At 35.7% G+C, this 15488-nt stretch overlaps 1 protein-coding gene across 3 annotated transcripts in view; it reads left to right on the plus strand.

Annotated features, from left to right (window-relative positions):
* The first annotated feature begins 1746 nt into the window (after positions 1-1746).
* The window catches only part of LOC123526430 (cytochrome P450 4F2-like), a 46695-nt gene continuing 32953 nt past the window's right edge, over positions 1747-15488 (plus strand). For all 3 annotated transcript variants that reach the window (XR_008366978.1, XM_045305565.2, XM_053522968.1), the window contains exons 1-2: positions 1747-1818; positions 15078-15245. Coding sequence is in view for 2 of the 3 variants with exons in the window: in XM_045305565.2 (XP_045161500.2) it covers positions 15078-15245 (168 nt within the window). In the remaining variant the exon portion in view is untranslated. The remainder of the gene's footprint in view (positions 1819-15077; positions 15246-15488) is intronic.

Genomic DNA, 15488 nt, shown 5'->3' on the forward strand with positions numbered 1-15488 from the left:
CCATGGAGTGTATACTTTGATTTGAAAGGTTTTTTTGACCTTGTTATATTCATAAATGTGCATTTTGAGGGGTTAAACTCCATGTCCCACTTACTTTCCCATAACTGTAACCTATTTAAGTCTTGCTGGAGGATGTTTTGTTGGGCAGGACTTTTTACAGTTAAATAGACAGCAGTGTCATCGGCGAATAAGCGAACCTGTGAAATCATATTTTCAGGCAGGTCATTAATGTAGAGTAAGAATAGAAGGGGGTCTAGGACGGAGCCCTGTGGGACTCCGGACGTTACTGGAACTTCCTCTGATGTTTCACCATTCACAAGGACGGATTGGTGCCTGCCAATCAAGAAAGACTTGACCCATTGCAACTTGGTGCCCTGAACACCATGTTGATGAAGTTTGTATAAAAGTTTCAGATGGTTAACCTTGTCAAATGCTTTAGAGAAGTCCAGAAGGATTAAGTTTCGAGACAGATCTTCTACAAGTTCGAGTAACTGAGTTTCGCATGACCTTTTCTCTCTGAACCCATGCTGTAGGTCATAGAGGATATTGTTAACCTAGAAATGCTTGGCAATATTAGAGGCTATCGATGTGTTCCAGTAACTTACAAAGAATACAAGTTAGGGAAATAGGCCGGTAACTTGCAGGATTGCTTTTGTCGCCATTCTTAAACAGGGGAGTGACATTGGCCTTGGACCAGTCAGCTGGGATAGTGCCCATGTCAAGGGATCTTTGAAAGAGCTTAGTGACTAGTGGTGAGATTTGTTCACTAAGATTTTTAAGAAGGATCGGCTTTAGACCATCGGGACCACGTGCTTTGTCTATTTTGAGGGACGAGAGGAGTTTCTGAACACCATTTATGCCTATAGTGACCTTTGGCATTAGGGGATATTTTGGCTGGTAATCAGTTGCTATAGAGAGTAGAGACTGCACTTTCATTTTACAGAGTTGGCCCAATGACACTGGGGTGAATACAGATTGGAATGGACGATTGAGGTTATTGGCCTTCTTTTTATCATCCGTATGAAGTTGACCTTTTTCTAGAAGAGGGGAAATGCCTTGGGAGTCTTGCTTGGCATTTTTGGCAAGGGAGAAATATTCTTACGAGAGAAGTTTTGACCTGTTTGGGGGTTATCCGAATCATCTTGACATTCAATGACATAATCTATGTAACTGTCATGAGCTTGTTTGATATTTTTTCTAACAAGATTTTTAAAACTTATGTAATGTTGTTTGACCTTTGGATTGATGTTATTTTTGACCATTTGGAACATCTTATTTCGTTTTCTAATCTGACGTTTAATGCTTAGGGTAATTCATGGTAGTTGAGGTCTTGAGCCTAATCTCTTTGTTGGAATGAATAGGTTCATACCTTCAGATAGAACCTCTTTGAATTCTGACCATAGGTCTTCAACATACCGTTTGTTATAACCTTTAAACAGGGAATTGGATTTAGACGTTATGAACTGCTGAACTTTTGACCAGTCTGCTTTTTTATATAAGTGAACTAGGCGGGGTTTCATTTTATTGAACGCAAACAAAGACAGAATAAGGCGCCAATGTTAAGATGTAAACTAGACTGTACTCTGGTTAAACTCTATTTTACAACTTCTCTATTTCAAATCTATTACAAAGTTTATTTTGGTGTATTTAGAAGTAGAAATAGAAGCTACGGCCCGGGATGACGGTATGAAACGGTACGGAACAGTAGAAAAACGCGCCAAGGGAAGTTACTCAAAGGAACAACTTCGGATCTCGGATTCAGTTAAAACTAAACTAAAAAAAATGCAGGTTAACTGAGTTGTCACACCGTAGTATTAGGTCAGAAAGATTTGTCACTATGTAGCCACATACTGACAAACTGTTTTAGGCGAATTATCATTTTAGCCTATTCTCGATGACTGACTAAATGCACTAAGAACAGACTATAGGTCTAAACACTGGCCCCTCCAATCGCTCCTCCAACCCCTATAAAAATATGAATCACATTAAATCAAATGAAAAAAATTCCGCACATAAACAACGGCTTTTTCACCATTTATATGTTAAAAATACTGCGTAAAATACTCTCAATGGGCCTCAACAGCAAAACAAGGGCCCTTCATCATGTAGCATATTTCGACACATATTCTGTCCAAAATATGTAATGATCCACTGATGTTCAATTTACTAACAACGCACAGCCATTTATTGAGGTTTAAAAAAATATCCCCTGACTCAACTGCCCGTGGCCGAACAGAGACAACTATTTTGAGCTTAACATTTTGTGGCAAGGGCCGTGGTTTGTGCTGCGCTATGGGCGATCTGTATTTTCAACTTATTAGGGATTTATACTAAATTGAAGAAAAATATTAAATATTATATTTGATAAAACATGGTGCACTAACCCTGCCCTGCCAAAAAATTTTTAATGCTAATATACACTCACATGCGGCGTTGACTTCAACAAGTATTTTTTTTGTGCGCTAAATTGATATCTTTTAAGGCTGCGCGAGTAACTGCTCAGACAAACTTCGCTGGGATCTTTTTAATTCGTCTGACAGAAAATCAGTTTAACAAATGTTAGTCTAGTTTTTTGAGCATAACGACTGTAATCGGAATTTCAAACATTTAAAAGGTAAACAGTTTGCAGATATGATATGTTTCATTGGTAAGAAACAAAAATTTTGACTCGACTTTACCATGGGGGATCTCCCTGTCGTAAAATCCAAACCTTATAAATTACAATCACGGTATATATCGATTAACTAATTGCAACGAAAATTCAAAGTATTTTTTTGTAAACCATGGGGCATTACAACAACTTTATGTAGTAAATATATGATATTATATTAAATGTCCAGATCATGTAAAAACTTGCATAATTTGACTGTGCGTACATTGAAATGCATCTTCGTGGCATCACAACGACCCTAATTAACTCTGACAGTGAGTTACATCGATTCTCGTATCGACATTATGGATAAAATCCCGTTTTCCGGTATTAACTACCAATAAACGCCCGTTCCCAGTTTTATGGTGAGGGGGGTAATCGGCCATTACGCTACATGGCGCTAGTGTTTAGATTATCCTTTTTTCAAGTTTTAAACAAAGAAAATGAATAAAAAAGTATCGCAGATTATCATTCAACATTGTTGTAATTAAGATGTAGCAAAAATATCCTCAAAATTTACTTTATTTTTGAAATTTTATATTTTATTCTACACTGCCGCTTCCGTGGCTCGATACCGAAGGTGTGAAATTATTTGCATTTTTCAAGGTAAACAGATTATTTTTGTAAAAAAAAATATTGCCGAGGTCGTAGAAAAGCATTTTCATTGTGAGAAATTAAGAACTTTCCTAAATCATTATCTTCTGGCAAAAATAATCGCTAATATTATACACGGTCTTTATATCGGTTAATCCCGCCAGCCCCCATGACCCTATTTACGGGAATACCGGAAAACTGAATGTCGATATGGTCAATATATTTGTTTACGTTGGCCACATCACAGAGAATTTTACAAGATACAAAGGTTGATTTAAATACCGATGAAACAGTTGTTTAGAGATAACAATCGTCATTTAAATCTTAAATGAATGCGCATGGTACCAGAGCTAAAACTATAAAAAAATATTAAAAGATTTGAGCCGCACCATGAGAAAACCAACATAGTTTGCGTTTGCGGCCAGCATGGATCCAGACCAGTCTGCGCATCCATGCAGTCTGGTCAGGATCCATGCTGTTACTTAAAGTGCACTATGTTGGTTTTCTCATGGTGCGGCTCATTTCATCTTATAAAACACTTGAAGGATCTTCACCCAATTTGATCTGTAGGACAATGTTGGGTGGTTAAAACTTCCCCTGTCAATACTCGATATATATCCCTGAAGTGGTCATGTACCTGTCAATACTGGTTGCAGATTGGTCAATATTGACTGTTAAGATATTTTGCAGAGTTTGTGGAAAATTAAATAATGACTGTTTTGAATCATTTTGGGGCTTTATTAAGGTGAATGCAGGCATTAATTATTATTTAGTTAAAGCAACCTAATCAATACTCCCAACTGGTCAGAAGTAGTTGATTGGTCAATACTGGTTGATACTGGTCAATGAACATTTTCTGTTAGATTAGATTACAAAGCTATATTATTTTACTACAAAAATGTCACAATAAGTGGAAAAACTGCTAATTTAATTGAACTTACTTTGTAGAAAGTATTTCATAAACTGTAGCAGTAAGCGTTTGATTCACAAGTGATAAATCAAATTGTTTTTACTGGTATCAGTAATTTAATGAAAACTTGCTATGAAGACATGGAACCTTACATTGAAGTGGTTTGTGCTTTGATAGCAATTGTCATATTGCTTTATTGACACCATGTCCTACAGTATACAATAGATATGTTGCTGACCTGTTTATCTAGTCACTAATTAGCTGGCATTAAGCAAGTGGTAAATTGAAACTGTCATGATCAGTAATCCCTAATAATGTATTATTCTAAATGTTTGAACCTGGTAACTTTATCTTTAAAAAATAAGTAAAGCGATCAAAGTATTTAATTGGCCAGTATTGACCACTACATAATAATAAACATGTACTGATCAGGGATGATAAGGAGGACCAAAATTTGAATTGACCAGTATTGTCCATTTCAGTGAGTGTAATTTATAGTAATAGAATCTTTAATTAATTTGAAATAAAGGCTACTGTAAGAAGATAAAAGCATTGAATAAACTACAAAATGTAGTATTGACCAGTCTTAAGTATTTCCAAAATAGAGCCTGACCAGGACACATTGCCAAGGACCAAAATTGAATTGACCAGTATTGAACTTTATACTTTTTAATGAATAAAATTTATAATAGTATTCAAATTGCTTTATTATTTTTATATACTATTACAGCCTGTGCGAATCTGTGAATGTAAAAGTGTTGAATAAACCAGTATTGACCACCCAAGAGTGACCATAGTACTGAATCGACCAGTATTGATCAGTTTTAACTAGTATTGACTGTCGGCCTGGTCAATACGCCTATTAACCGGCTTTTTGCCAACATTGCAGTGTAGGATCCTTGTAAGGATTTCTGTCACTTAACTTTTGTTCAAATGGTTCTGCATGACTGCTTTTACAAGCTGCCACTGAAAAACTAGAAAGACATTTTCATGAACTGTATAATGGATGTTCACCATACTTGGTCAGAATCAAGGTTTAAATGTCAGTCACGATCCTGGTCAGGTGAGCAACTTAGGCTAATTTGGGCCTCTTGTCTGTATAACAGAATAAACTTAAGAAACATACTGTATTTTACTGGATCTGTAGAACACCAGAAAGAAAATAATTCAACAGTTATTATGTCTCCCCCAGGAGACATATTGTTTTTGCCCTGTCCGTCCGTCCGTCCGTCTGTCCGTCCGTCCTTCCGTCCGTCCGTCCGTCCGTACGTCACACTTCATTTCCGAGCAATAACTGGAGAACCATTTGACCTAGAACCTTCAAACTTCATAAGGTTGTAGGGCTGCTGGAGTAGACGACCCCTATTGTTTTTGGGGTCACTCCATCAAAGGTCAAGGTCACAGGGGCCTGAACATTGAAAACCATTTCTGATCAATAACTAGAGAACCACTTGACCCAGAATGTTGAAACTTCATAGGATGATTGGTCATGAAGAGTAGATGACCCCTATTGATTTTGGGCTCACTCCGTCAAAGGTCAAGGTCACAGGGGCCTGAACATTGAAAACCATTTCCGATCAATAACTAGAGAACCACTTGACCCAGAATGTTGAATCTTCATAGGATGATTGGCCATGAAGAGTAGATGACCCCTATTGATTTTGGGCTCACTCCGTCAAAGGTCAAGGTCACAGGGGCCTGAACATTGAAAACCATTTCCAATCAGTAACTAGAGAACCACCTGACCCAGAATGTTGAAACTTGATAGGATGATTGGTCATAAAGAGTAGATGACCCTTATTGATTATGGGATCACTCCGTCAAAGGTCAAGGTCACAGGGGCCTGAACATTGAAAACCATTTCTGATCAATAACTAGAGAACCACTTGACCCAGAGTGTTGAAACTTCATAGGATGATTGTACATGCAAAGTAGATGACCCCTATCGAGTTTGGGGTCACTCCATTAAAGGTCAAGGTCACAGGGGCCTGAACATTGAAAACCATTTCCGGTCAGTAACTTGAGAACCACTTGACCCAGAATGTTGAAACTTAATAGGATGATTGGTCATAAAGAGTAGATGACCCCTAGCGATTTTGGGGTCACTCTGTGAAAGGTCAAGGTCACAGGGGTCCGAACATTGAAAACCATTTCCGGTCAGTAACTTGAGAACCACTTGACCCAGAATGATGAAACTTCGTAGGATGATTGGTCATGCAGAGTAGATGAACCCTAACGATTTTAGGGTCACTCTGTTAATGGTCAAGGCCACAGGGGCCTGAACATGGAAAACCATTTCCAATCAATAACTTTTTTTTTTTTTTTTTCAGCCACCTAAAGGTGACCCATTTATTCTCCCCGTAAATAGGTGAAGCAGGGGTCGGGGAATCATCCCCTACTGCACCTTACAATTATATATACATAATACTGTTATATATGCAAATTATGCAAATTATGCAAATAATATGTACATTTTAATCATTGATCATATATTCTAATCATTGGTATGTTTCACAGATATGAAAGTTTGAAAGATAATTCCATATCATATGCATGGAGAGAATTAAAATTCCATTAATTTTAGTAATAGAGTTTGGTGGCTGAAAGTAATGAAGAATAGAAGCCAAAAAAAAAAGAGAAGAGGCAGTGTGTGTCTGTGTGGTCACCTGTTTACACTGATGAATAATAGTAAAAAAAACTTAATGTCTTATGATAATTGTCATGGTCTGGTTATGTTTGAGGCAAGTTATCCAGCCTATACCCACATGCCTGCAAGATTGGCTTCAAATATTTCTCAAAGGTGTCTAGTCTGTTAGTGTTTTTGGCAATATGTTCATATGCAGTAAATGACCATCTTATCCTATATTTAAATGCTTTAATAGACAGAGGTATGCCTAATCTTTTTGAAGAGAAGATATAATATTTTGTTTCTAGAATTAGGATTAAAGTTCCAATATTATATCGTTTATCAATATTTAATACATATAATTCTTCCGAAAGGTTCAACTGGATATTTTTAGAGTGGAGCATTGATTTTATTTGTTCAAGGAATTTTTTAGTTTCTGGGCAACTCCAAAGCATATGAGTAATTGTCTCATCTACTGTTAGGTTGCATGATGTACATGATGGACTATCAATAATTTTGATCTTATATAAATATGATTTAGTGGATAAAATTCTGTGGTTTATTCTATACTGAAACCATTGTAATAATGAGCTGACTGGGAGATTGAAGGGGGATTGATAAATCTCTTTCCAAGTTTCGTTTTCTATATTGTAAGTGTTGTCCCATTTACCTTTAGATGTTGGTACATCATTATTTTTATTAAGAATATTGTAAAAATCACTACATCCTTTTGTGCTTTTAAAAAATAAATTTATTATGGGTGGTCTTATAGGATATGTTAGTTTTGTAACTCCAGTTATCTTCGGAATTTTTGATTTATATGAAGTTAATGATGCTTTAAATCCGATGTATTGTAAAAAGTTTAACTTTATGTTAAGTTTTTCTTCTAATTCTTTTAGAGTGTATATGACACCATTTTGATTTATAATGTCATTTACATAAAATAAACCATTTTTATACCAAGATTGGGAATTAATTGGGATTCCACCAATTTTAATATTTTTGTTATATAATAAAGGACTTGATAGAAAGTCAAAGTCCCCTTTAGGCACATATGCTTGTAATAATTTTGAGTACGACCGGAGTCCGTCCCTCCAGAAATTATTGGAAAGTGTGTCTATAGTTGCTTCACAATAACTTTGGCCAAAAATAAGTAATTTATTAAAATTAAACATATTATCCACAAGGAGTTTCCATTTGCTATTTTCTTTAAGTAATCTTCTAAGCCATGTTAACTTCAGGCTGTCCAGGAAAGCACTTAAATTTATCATATTGAGTCCTCCTTCTGAATATTGTTTTATAATAACTGTATTTTTTATTTTTGCTGGACCATCCCAAATAAAATTAAAAAATAATCTATTCAATTGTGCTATAATTGCACTGTTTGGGTTGGGTAGAGAGATAAATAGGTGAGTTAATATTGGGATCAGTAAAGATTTAATTACAGTGATCTTTCCTAGTGGATATAAGTATCTTCTTTTCCATATCTTTATTTTGTTTTCTATAATTCTTATCTTATCTTTAAAGTTAGTGTCAATCATTTTATCCAAGTCCACATGAAAGTTTATTCCTAACAGCTTAAAATTAGATTTACCCCACACTAATTTCCACTTTGTTTTGATTGTATCAGTGCTGTATTTTTTTCTACCTATCCAAATTACTTGAGTTTTATCAAAGTTGACCTTTAGGCCAGAGTATTGGGCATATCTAGCCAATTCTGAAAGAGATGCATTTAATGACTTAGCTGACCCATCTAATAAAAGGGATGTATCATCAGCATATTGTGAAAGTTTAAATTCAGTGTTGTCTATAACTATGCCTTTAATATCTTTATTATTACGAATTTTAATTGCTAAAATTTCTGCACATAAAATGAATATATATGGTGAAAGTGGATCGCCCTGACGGCAACCACGTCCTATATTAAAAAAACTTGAAAGATTGCCTCCTTGGTTAACCGCTAACATAGCATTTTTGTATAAAACCTTAATCCATGTTTTAATTGAGCTACCAAACTTAAAGAAGTCTAAAACATTTAAAATAAACTTCCATGATAATGAGTCAAATGCCTTAGCAAAATCAACTAGGAGAATTAAACCAGGTAAGTTGTATTGATCAGTGTGTTGCATTATATCATAGAGAAGGCATGTATTTTCGCCTAAATATCGGCCAGAGATAAAACCAGATTGGTCTCTGCTTATTAATTTATCCAAAGTTGATTTAATTCTGTTGGAAATGGCTCCAGAAGCAATTTTATACACACAATTAAGTAGTGAGATGGGTCTGTAATTAGTAAGCATTGTTTTATCTTTGTTATCTTTTGGGATGCAGGTAATAATTCCTTCTCTTTGGGTAATAGAGAGTTCACCTTTAGCATAACCATAGTTGATACTTCTAACTACAAAGTGACCAATGTGCTTCCAAAAAACTTTAAAAAATTCTGCTCCAAACCCAGAGCTTCCAGGACTTCGGTTGTTTGACATATGTTTTAGAAAAACTGAACATTCCTCAATAGTTAAAGGACCTTCCAGCATTTTTGATTCTTCATTTTCAAGTTTGGGGACATTAATTTCAGACAGTTCAATATCTAAATCAACATTTTCTAGTTCATCATCTCTACTAGAATACAAGTTTTCATAAAACTCTTTAGCTTCATCTAAGATTTCAAACTGATCTGTAATGATGTCCCCATTTGACTTCCTTAGTTTTGGTATTAATTTAGAAGTATAGTTATGAGTTTCAAGATTGCAGAAGAAATGGGAAGGTTTCTCTCCATCTTCGATTATTTGTGCTCTAGATCTAATTAAGTGACCATTAAGTTTATGTTTACGAATGTTGTGTAATTCTTCTTTTAATAATTCAAGTGATTGTATGCTATCATCTGATTCTGTTAAATTATGTTCTTGTTTTTCTATTTTGGATATTAATTCATTTTCTCTAACGTCAGTTTGCTTCTTTTTATAACATGAATAGGATATTGATTGGCCTCTCAATTCCATAAGTAATACTTCTAGAAATAATTGATCATTAATTGTAAATTGTATGTCCTGATCAGGAATATTGTTCAGATTATCAGGATTATAAATTGGTACTGCATACTGGGCCTTTATTTCTGAAATCTTTTTATTTATTACTTTTAAATATTCCGCATCAAGTAAAAGACTGTTATTATGTTTCCACAGGGGTTTGTGTTTAATAAATTTATTAAATCTTAAATTTAATATAACCATGGAATGATCTGACCTATAACTTGATTCTATAGAACACATATTTACAGTAGAAAGCAAATTTTCTGTTATCAGGAAATAGTCTAAACGACTCATTTTAAGTGGATTTGATTTTCGCCATGTATACCTTTTTAAATCGGGATTTAATTCTCTAAATGGGTCAATCAAATTATGTTCTATTTTTAAATTTGCTATTTTTTCATGTGCTTTTTTATTATTGATATGTTTGTAATTATAATAGTCTAAGTTTACATTCTGTACACAGTTGAAGTCTCCGCATAAAATTATATTACTATTATTAAATTGATGTGTTTGTTCAATCAGTATTTCAAAAAATGAAGGTGAGTCATTATTTGGGCCATATAGTGTGACAAGAGTTAATCTGTTATTATCAACAGTTAAGTCTGCAATTATGTAGTTACCATCTGGGTCAGATATATGGTTGTGTATTTTAAAATCTACATTATTGTTAAACAAAATACCCACACCTCTGGAGTTTGAGGATAAGGAGCTAAAAATGCATTCATTGTTGCCCCATTGTGTACGAATAAAATTTTCAGTTGCTTTTGTACAATGTATGTCCTGTAAACAATATATCTGACAATTTTTAGCTTTTAGAAAATTAAAAACATCTATTCGCTTTTCTGATGAGCCAAGACCTTGACAATTGACTGATAGAATTTTGATGTCAGTCATTATTATATAAAGCTAAAGTATTGTATAAAGGGACCACACAGATACAATTTATCAGCAAAAAATAAAACAAGTGCAAATATTGAAATATGTGCATATTTCCTACTTGCAGCTAAAATGAACAGATGATTTTTGGTTAAGTCTTATCGTTTTATCAAATTCACTTAAAAAGTGTTCGGAAAAAATTGACTTGTGGTTCATGATATATCATATTTTGCAAATCCAAACCATAATCTTAGTAAGAGATTTCTTATGATGCACAAACAGTTGATAAATGAGGTATATTTGAAACAAGTCTTCCTATACAAATATAACACCCCTGTGAACAGACAGTGAAATTGTTATTTTAAATCCATTGTTTAAGTTACTTAGAATAGATCTGTACGTATTTCATGTAAAAGACACTAGAGAACACAAATTTCAGAGAATTATTCCATGTCAATATTGATGTTTTTCTAAGGAGGCACACATAATAGTCATTGTTCATAATCCTTTGATGCAAGAAAATGTACTTAACAAGAAATTTTTTATGCAAACTGTATGTAATGAAACTATAACTTTGTACTTTTAAATTTGCACAGAAAGTCTTATAGTCTATGCAGATATGACCTCTGAGATCACATCATGGATGTCAAACTTTAATCTCTGGCCTGTCTTGGTTCTTCCATACACTGATCCATTGAAGAACCATGCTGAGTCTATGGCATCATGTTTGAGTAGCCGGGATATCAGCTGACCATTGGCTTTAGTCACATCATCGACCAAACGGGTACCGGTTGCCTTAAACTGGGAACGTTTTTTCATAATTTTGTTTTTTTCAGAGTTGTTCTGAAGTTTAACTAGCACTGGTTGTGTGTGTCCTGGTCTGCCTGGTATCCTGTGGATTGCCAGTATTTTTGAAGGTTCCAGAGTTATATCCTTCTCTTTAACAAGTTCACAAATTTTAGTTGTCAATGATTGTTCATTCTCTGAGGGGAGTACAGGAATGTCCATAAACTTAATGTTATTTTTTCTGCTGTATTGCTCGTTGTAGTTGGCCTTTTGGTCTGCAAGCTTTGAGCGATTATTGCAGGTTTCAATAGATTGTTTCAATTTCTCCACTGATGTTTTTTGTAGAGCTAACTCTTTTTTAAGTCTCTCATTTTCCTTTTCTACCATGTCTAGCTTTTTCATAATGCCTTTGGTTTGTTCTTCAACCTTGGCATTCACTGTGAATTCCATATTTTTATTAAAGTCATCTAAAATATCTTTGACAGCATTTCTTACAAAAGACTCAATGTCATCTTTTTTCATGAGGGTGTTGAGACACCCCCTAACTTCTTTCATTTCTATGGACAGATCATCTAATGTATGCTGCATTATGGATAACTCTTCAGCACTAGTGTTACACATTTCAGAGTTGGGCCTTTTGTTAGGTGGTGGGTTAACTGAGCTGCCTTTGTTGCCAGCTTGAGCCTCTTTCTTGCCCTTTGTCTGATCTGTAGTTTTGTTCATGATTACACACAATCAGTTTGTATAGGTAATTGTCGAACACTAACTGTATTTATATCCACTTTCTATTGGGGGTTATCTCAAAGTTGTGAAAAGTTAAGTCTTTTTGGCATGTAATATCCCTTGTTTGAGCTTTACAAACCAGTTTTTTCCATGTAACTTTTAATTTACTCCTAATTTTACAAAATCCTTTTCACAGAACACAGATCATACTAATAGTCCCTTGTTTCAACAGAATTTATTAATCATTATCACTACTAAATAGACTTTATAACCAAAAATATCAGAGCACTGAACTAAGCAAACATCTCTGCTCAATGCCCTGAGGCAAAAAAAAAAAAAAAAAAAAAAAAAAGTAGATGAACCCTAACGATTTTAGGGTCACTCTGTTAATGGTCAAGGCCACAGGGGCCTGAACATGGAAAACCATTTCCAATCAATAACTTGAGAACCTCTCGACCCAGAATGTTGAAACTTCATAGGATGATTGTTCATGCAGAGTAAATGACCCTTATTGTTTTTGGGGTCACTCCGTTAAAGGTCAAGGTCACAGGGGCCTGAACATTGATAACCAGTTCCGATCAATAACTTGAGAACCACTTGACCCAGAATGTTGAAACTTCATAGAATGATTGAACATGCAGAGTAGATGATCCCTTTTGATTTTGGGGTCAGTCTATTAAAGTTCAAGGTCACAGTGGCCTGTTCATGTAAAATCATTTTTTGGAAATAACTTGAGAACCACCTGACCTACAATGTTGAAACTTAATAGGATGATTGGACATGCAGAGTAGATGACCCCTATTTATTTTGAGGTCACTTGACCAAGGTCAAGGTCACAGGAGCCTGAACAGTGACTTGAGAACCACTAGGGCAAGAGTGTTAAAATTTAGCGGGATGACTGGACATGCCAAGTAGATGATCCCTATGGCAGCCAACCATCAGTGTCTCTTTGACTTTTGCTCCTGACCCCTATTGACTTCTTGCCTATAGGACTTTGCATTGGGGGAGACATGCGCTTTATTACAAAAGCATTTTCTAGTTTTTTTTTGTGTGTACTGTACATGTGGTGATGTACATTTAAGTACCTGTATCCCACATAATCTGATTACTCACAGCAGTACATAGTTAATTATATAGTTAGTACAAAATATTGCTGTGGTCACTTTGTTAGCAGTTTTCCAATGTCTTTCCCTCAACAAAATTTTCTTCATGCAGAATTATTCCATTGGTCTAATAAAAAAATGCCACTTTTTAGCTCACCAGAGCACAAAGTGCTCAGGGTGAGCTATTGTGATCGCTCACCGTCCGGCGTCCGTCCGTCCGTCCGTCCGTTGTCCGTCCGTCCGTCCGTCCGTCGTCCGTCCGTCCGTCCGTCCACACTTTCCTTTAAACAACATCTCCTCCTAAACCAACAGGCAAATTTTGATGAAACTTCACAGGGATGTTCCTTGGATGGTCATCTCTAAAAATTGTTCAAAGAATATAATTCCATGCAGAACTCTGGTTGCCATGGCAACCGAAAGGAAAAACTTTAAAAATCTTCTTCTCAGAAACCAGAAGCCCTAGAGCTTAGATATTTGGTGTGAAGCATTGCCTAGTGGACCTCTACCAAGTTTGTTCAAATCATGACCCCGGGGTCAAAATTGACCCTGCCCCAGGGGTCACTTGATTTTACATAGAAAAATCTTAAAAAATCTTCTTCTTGAAAACCAGAAGCCCTAGACCTTAGATATTTGACATGTAGCATTGCCTATTGGACCTCTACTAAAGTTGTTCAAATCATGACCCCAGGGTCAAAATTGACCCCGCCCCAGGGGTCACTTGATTTTACATAGGAAAATCTTCAAAAAATTTCTAAAAATAAAGCAGAAGGCCTAGGTCTTAGATATTTCACGTGTAGCATTGCCTAGTGGACCTCTACAAAATTAATTCAAATCAGACCCCCGGGGTCAAAATTGACCCCGTCCCAGGGGTCACTTGATTTTACATAGGAAAACCTTAAAAAATCTTCTTCTCAAAAAGCAGAAGCTCTAGAGCTTAGATATTTGACATGTAGCATTGCCTAGTGGACCTCTACTAAAGTTGTTCAAATCATGACCCCCGGGGTCAAAATTGACCCCGCCCTAGGGGTCGCTTGATTTTACATATGAAAATCTTCAAAAATTTCCTTAAAATAAACCAGAAGGCCTAGAGCTTAGATATTTCACATGTAGCATTGCATAGTGGACCTCTACAACATTTGTTCAAATCATGACCCCAGGGTCAAAATTGACCCCGCCCCAGGGGTCACTTGATTGTACATAGGAAAATCTTCAAAAAATTTCTAAAAATAAACCAGAAGGCCTAGGTCTTAGATATTTGACATGTAGTATTGCCTAGTAGACCTCTACAAAATTTCTTCAAATCGTGACCCCGGGGTCAAATTGGCCCCGCCCCATGGTGTTACTTGATTGTACATAGAAAAATCTTCAATATTTTCTAAAAATAAACCAGAAGGCCTAGAGCTTAGATATTCAACATGTAGCATTGCTTAGTGGACCTCTACAAAATTTGTTCAAATATTGACCCCCTCAGGGTCAAATTGACCCAGCCCCAGGGGTTACTTTATTGTACATAGGGAAATCTTCATAAATTTGCTTAAAATAAACCAGAAGGCCTAGATCTTAGATATTCGATATGTAACATTGCCTAGTCGACTTCTACAAACTTTGTTCAAATCATGACCCCCGGGGTAAAATTGGCCCCGCCCCAGTGGTTACTTGATTGTACATCGGAAAATTTTCCAAAAAATTTCTAAAAATCATCAGTTTGACATTTGAAACAAATTACTCTGGTGAGCGATCCAGGGTCATCATGACCCTCTTGTTTATTTTGTCTTTGAAGATGATGATTTACACGCTGCTCACACCTGCTGTCTTGAGAACAGTAGTAAGCGGAGTGCTTGTGCTGGTAGCTTTCCTTGTATATCGGAGATACAGGAGATGGGAGGCAGGGTTTAATGCATTCCCAGGAAAACCTATCAGTCACTGGTTCTTTGGAAATCTGAAAGAGGTAAGATTGTTTTTAGCTCGACTATATGAAGTATAAGGAGAGATATCCTACTCGCCCTGGCGTCGGCGTCTTTCCACGTCCCCACCTTGGTTAAAGTTTTTTTACACTTTCTCTTTTTTTCAACTTATCTCTGTAATTACTCGATGGATTTGATTCAAACTTGAAATACTTATTCCTCATCATCATCCACATCATCTGACATAAGGGCCATAACTCTGGCACCAATATTTCATGAATTATCCC

The sequence above is a fragment of the Mercenaria mercenaria genome, chromosome 14 (genome assembly GCF_021730395.1).
Source record: "Mercenaria mercenaria strain notata chromosome 14, MADL_Memer_1, whole genome shotgun sequence".
Taxonomy (NCBI): domain Eukaryota; kingdom Metazoa; phylum Mollusca; class Bivalvia; order Venerida; family Veneridae; genus Mercenaria; species Mercenaria mercenaria.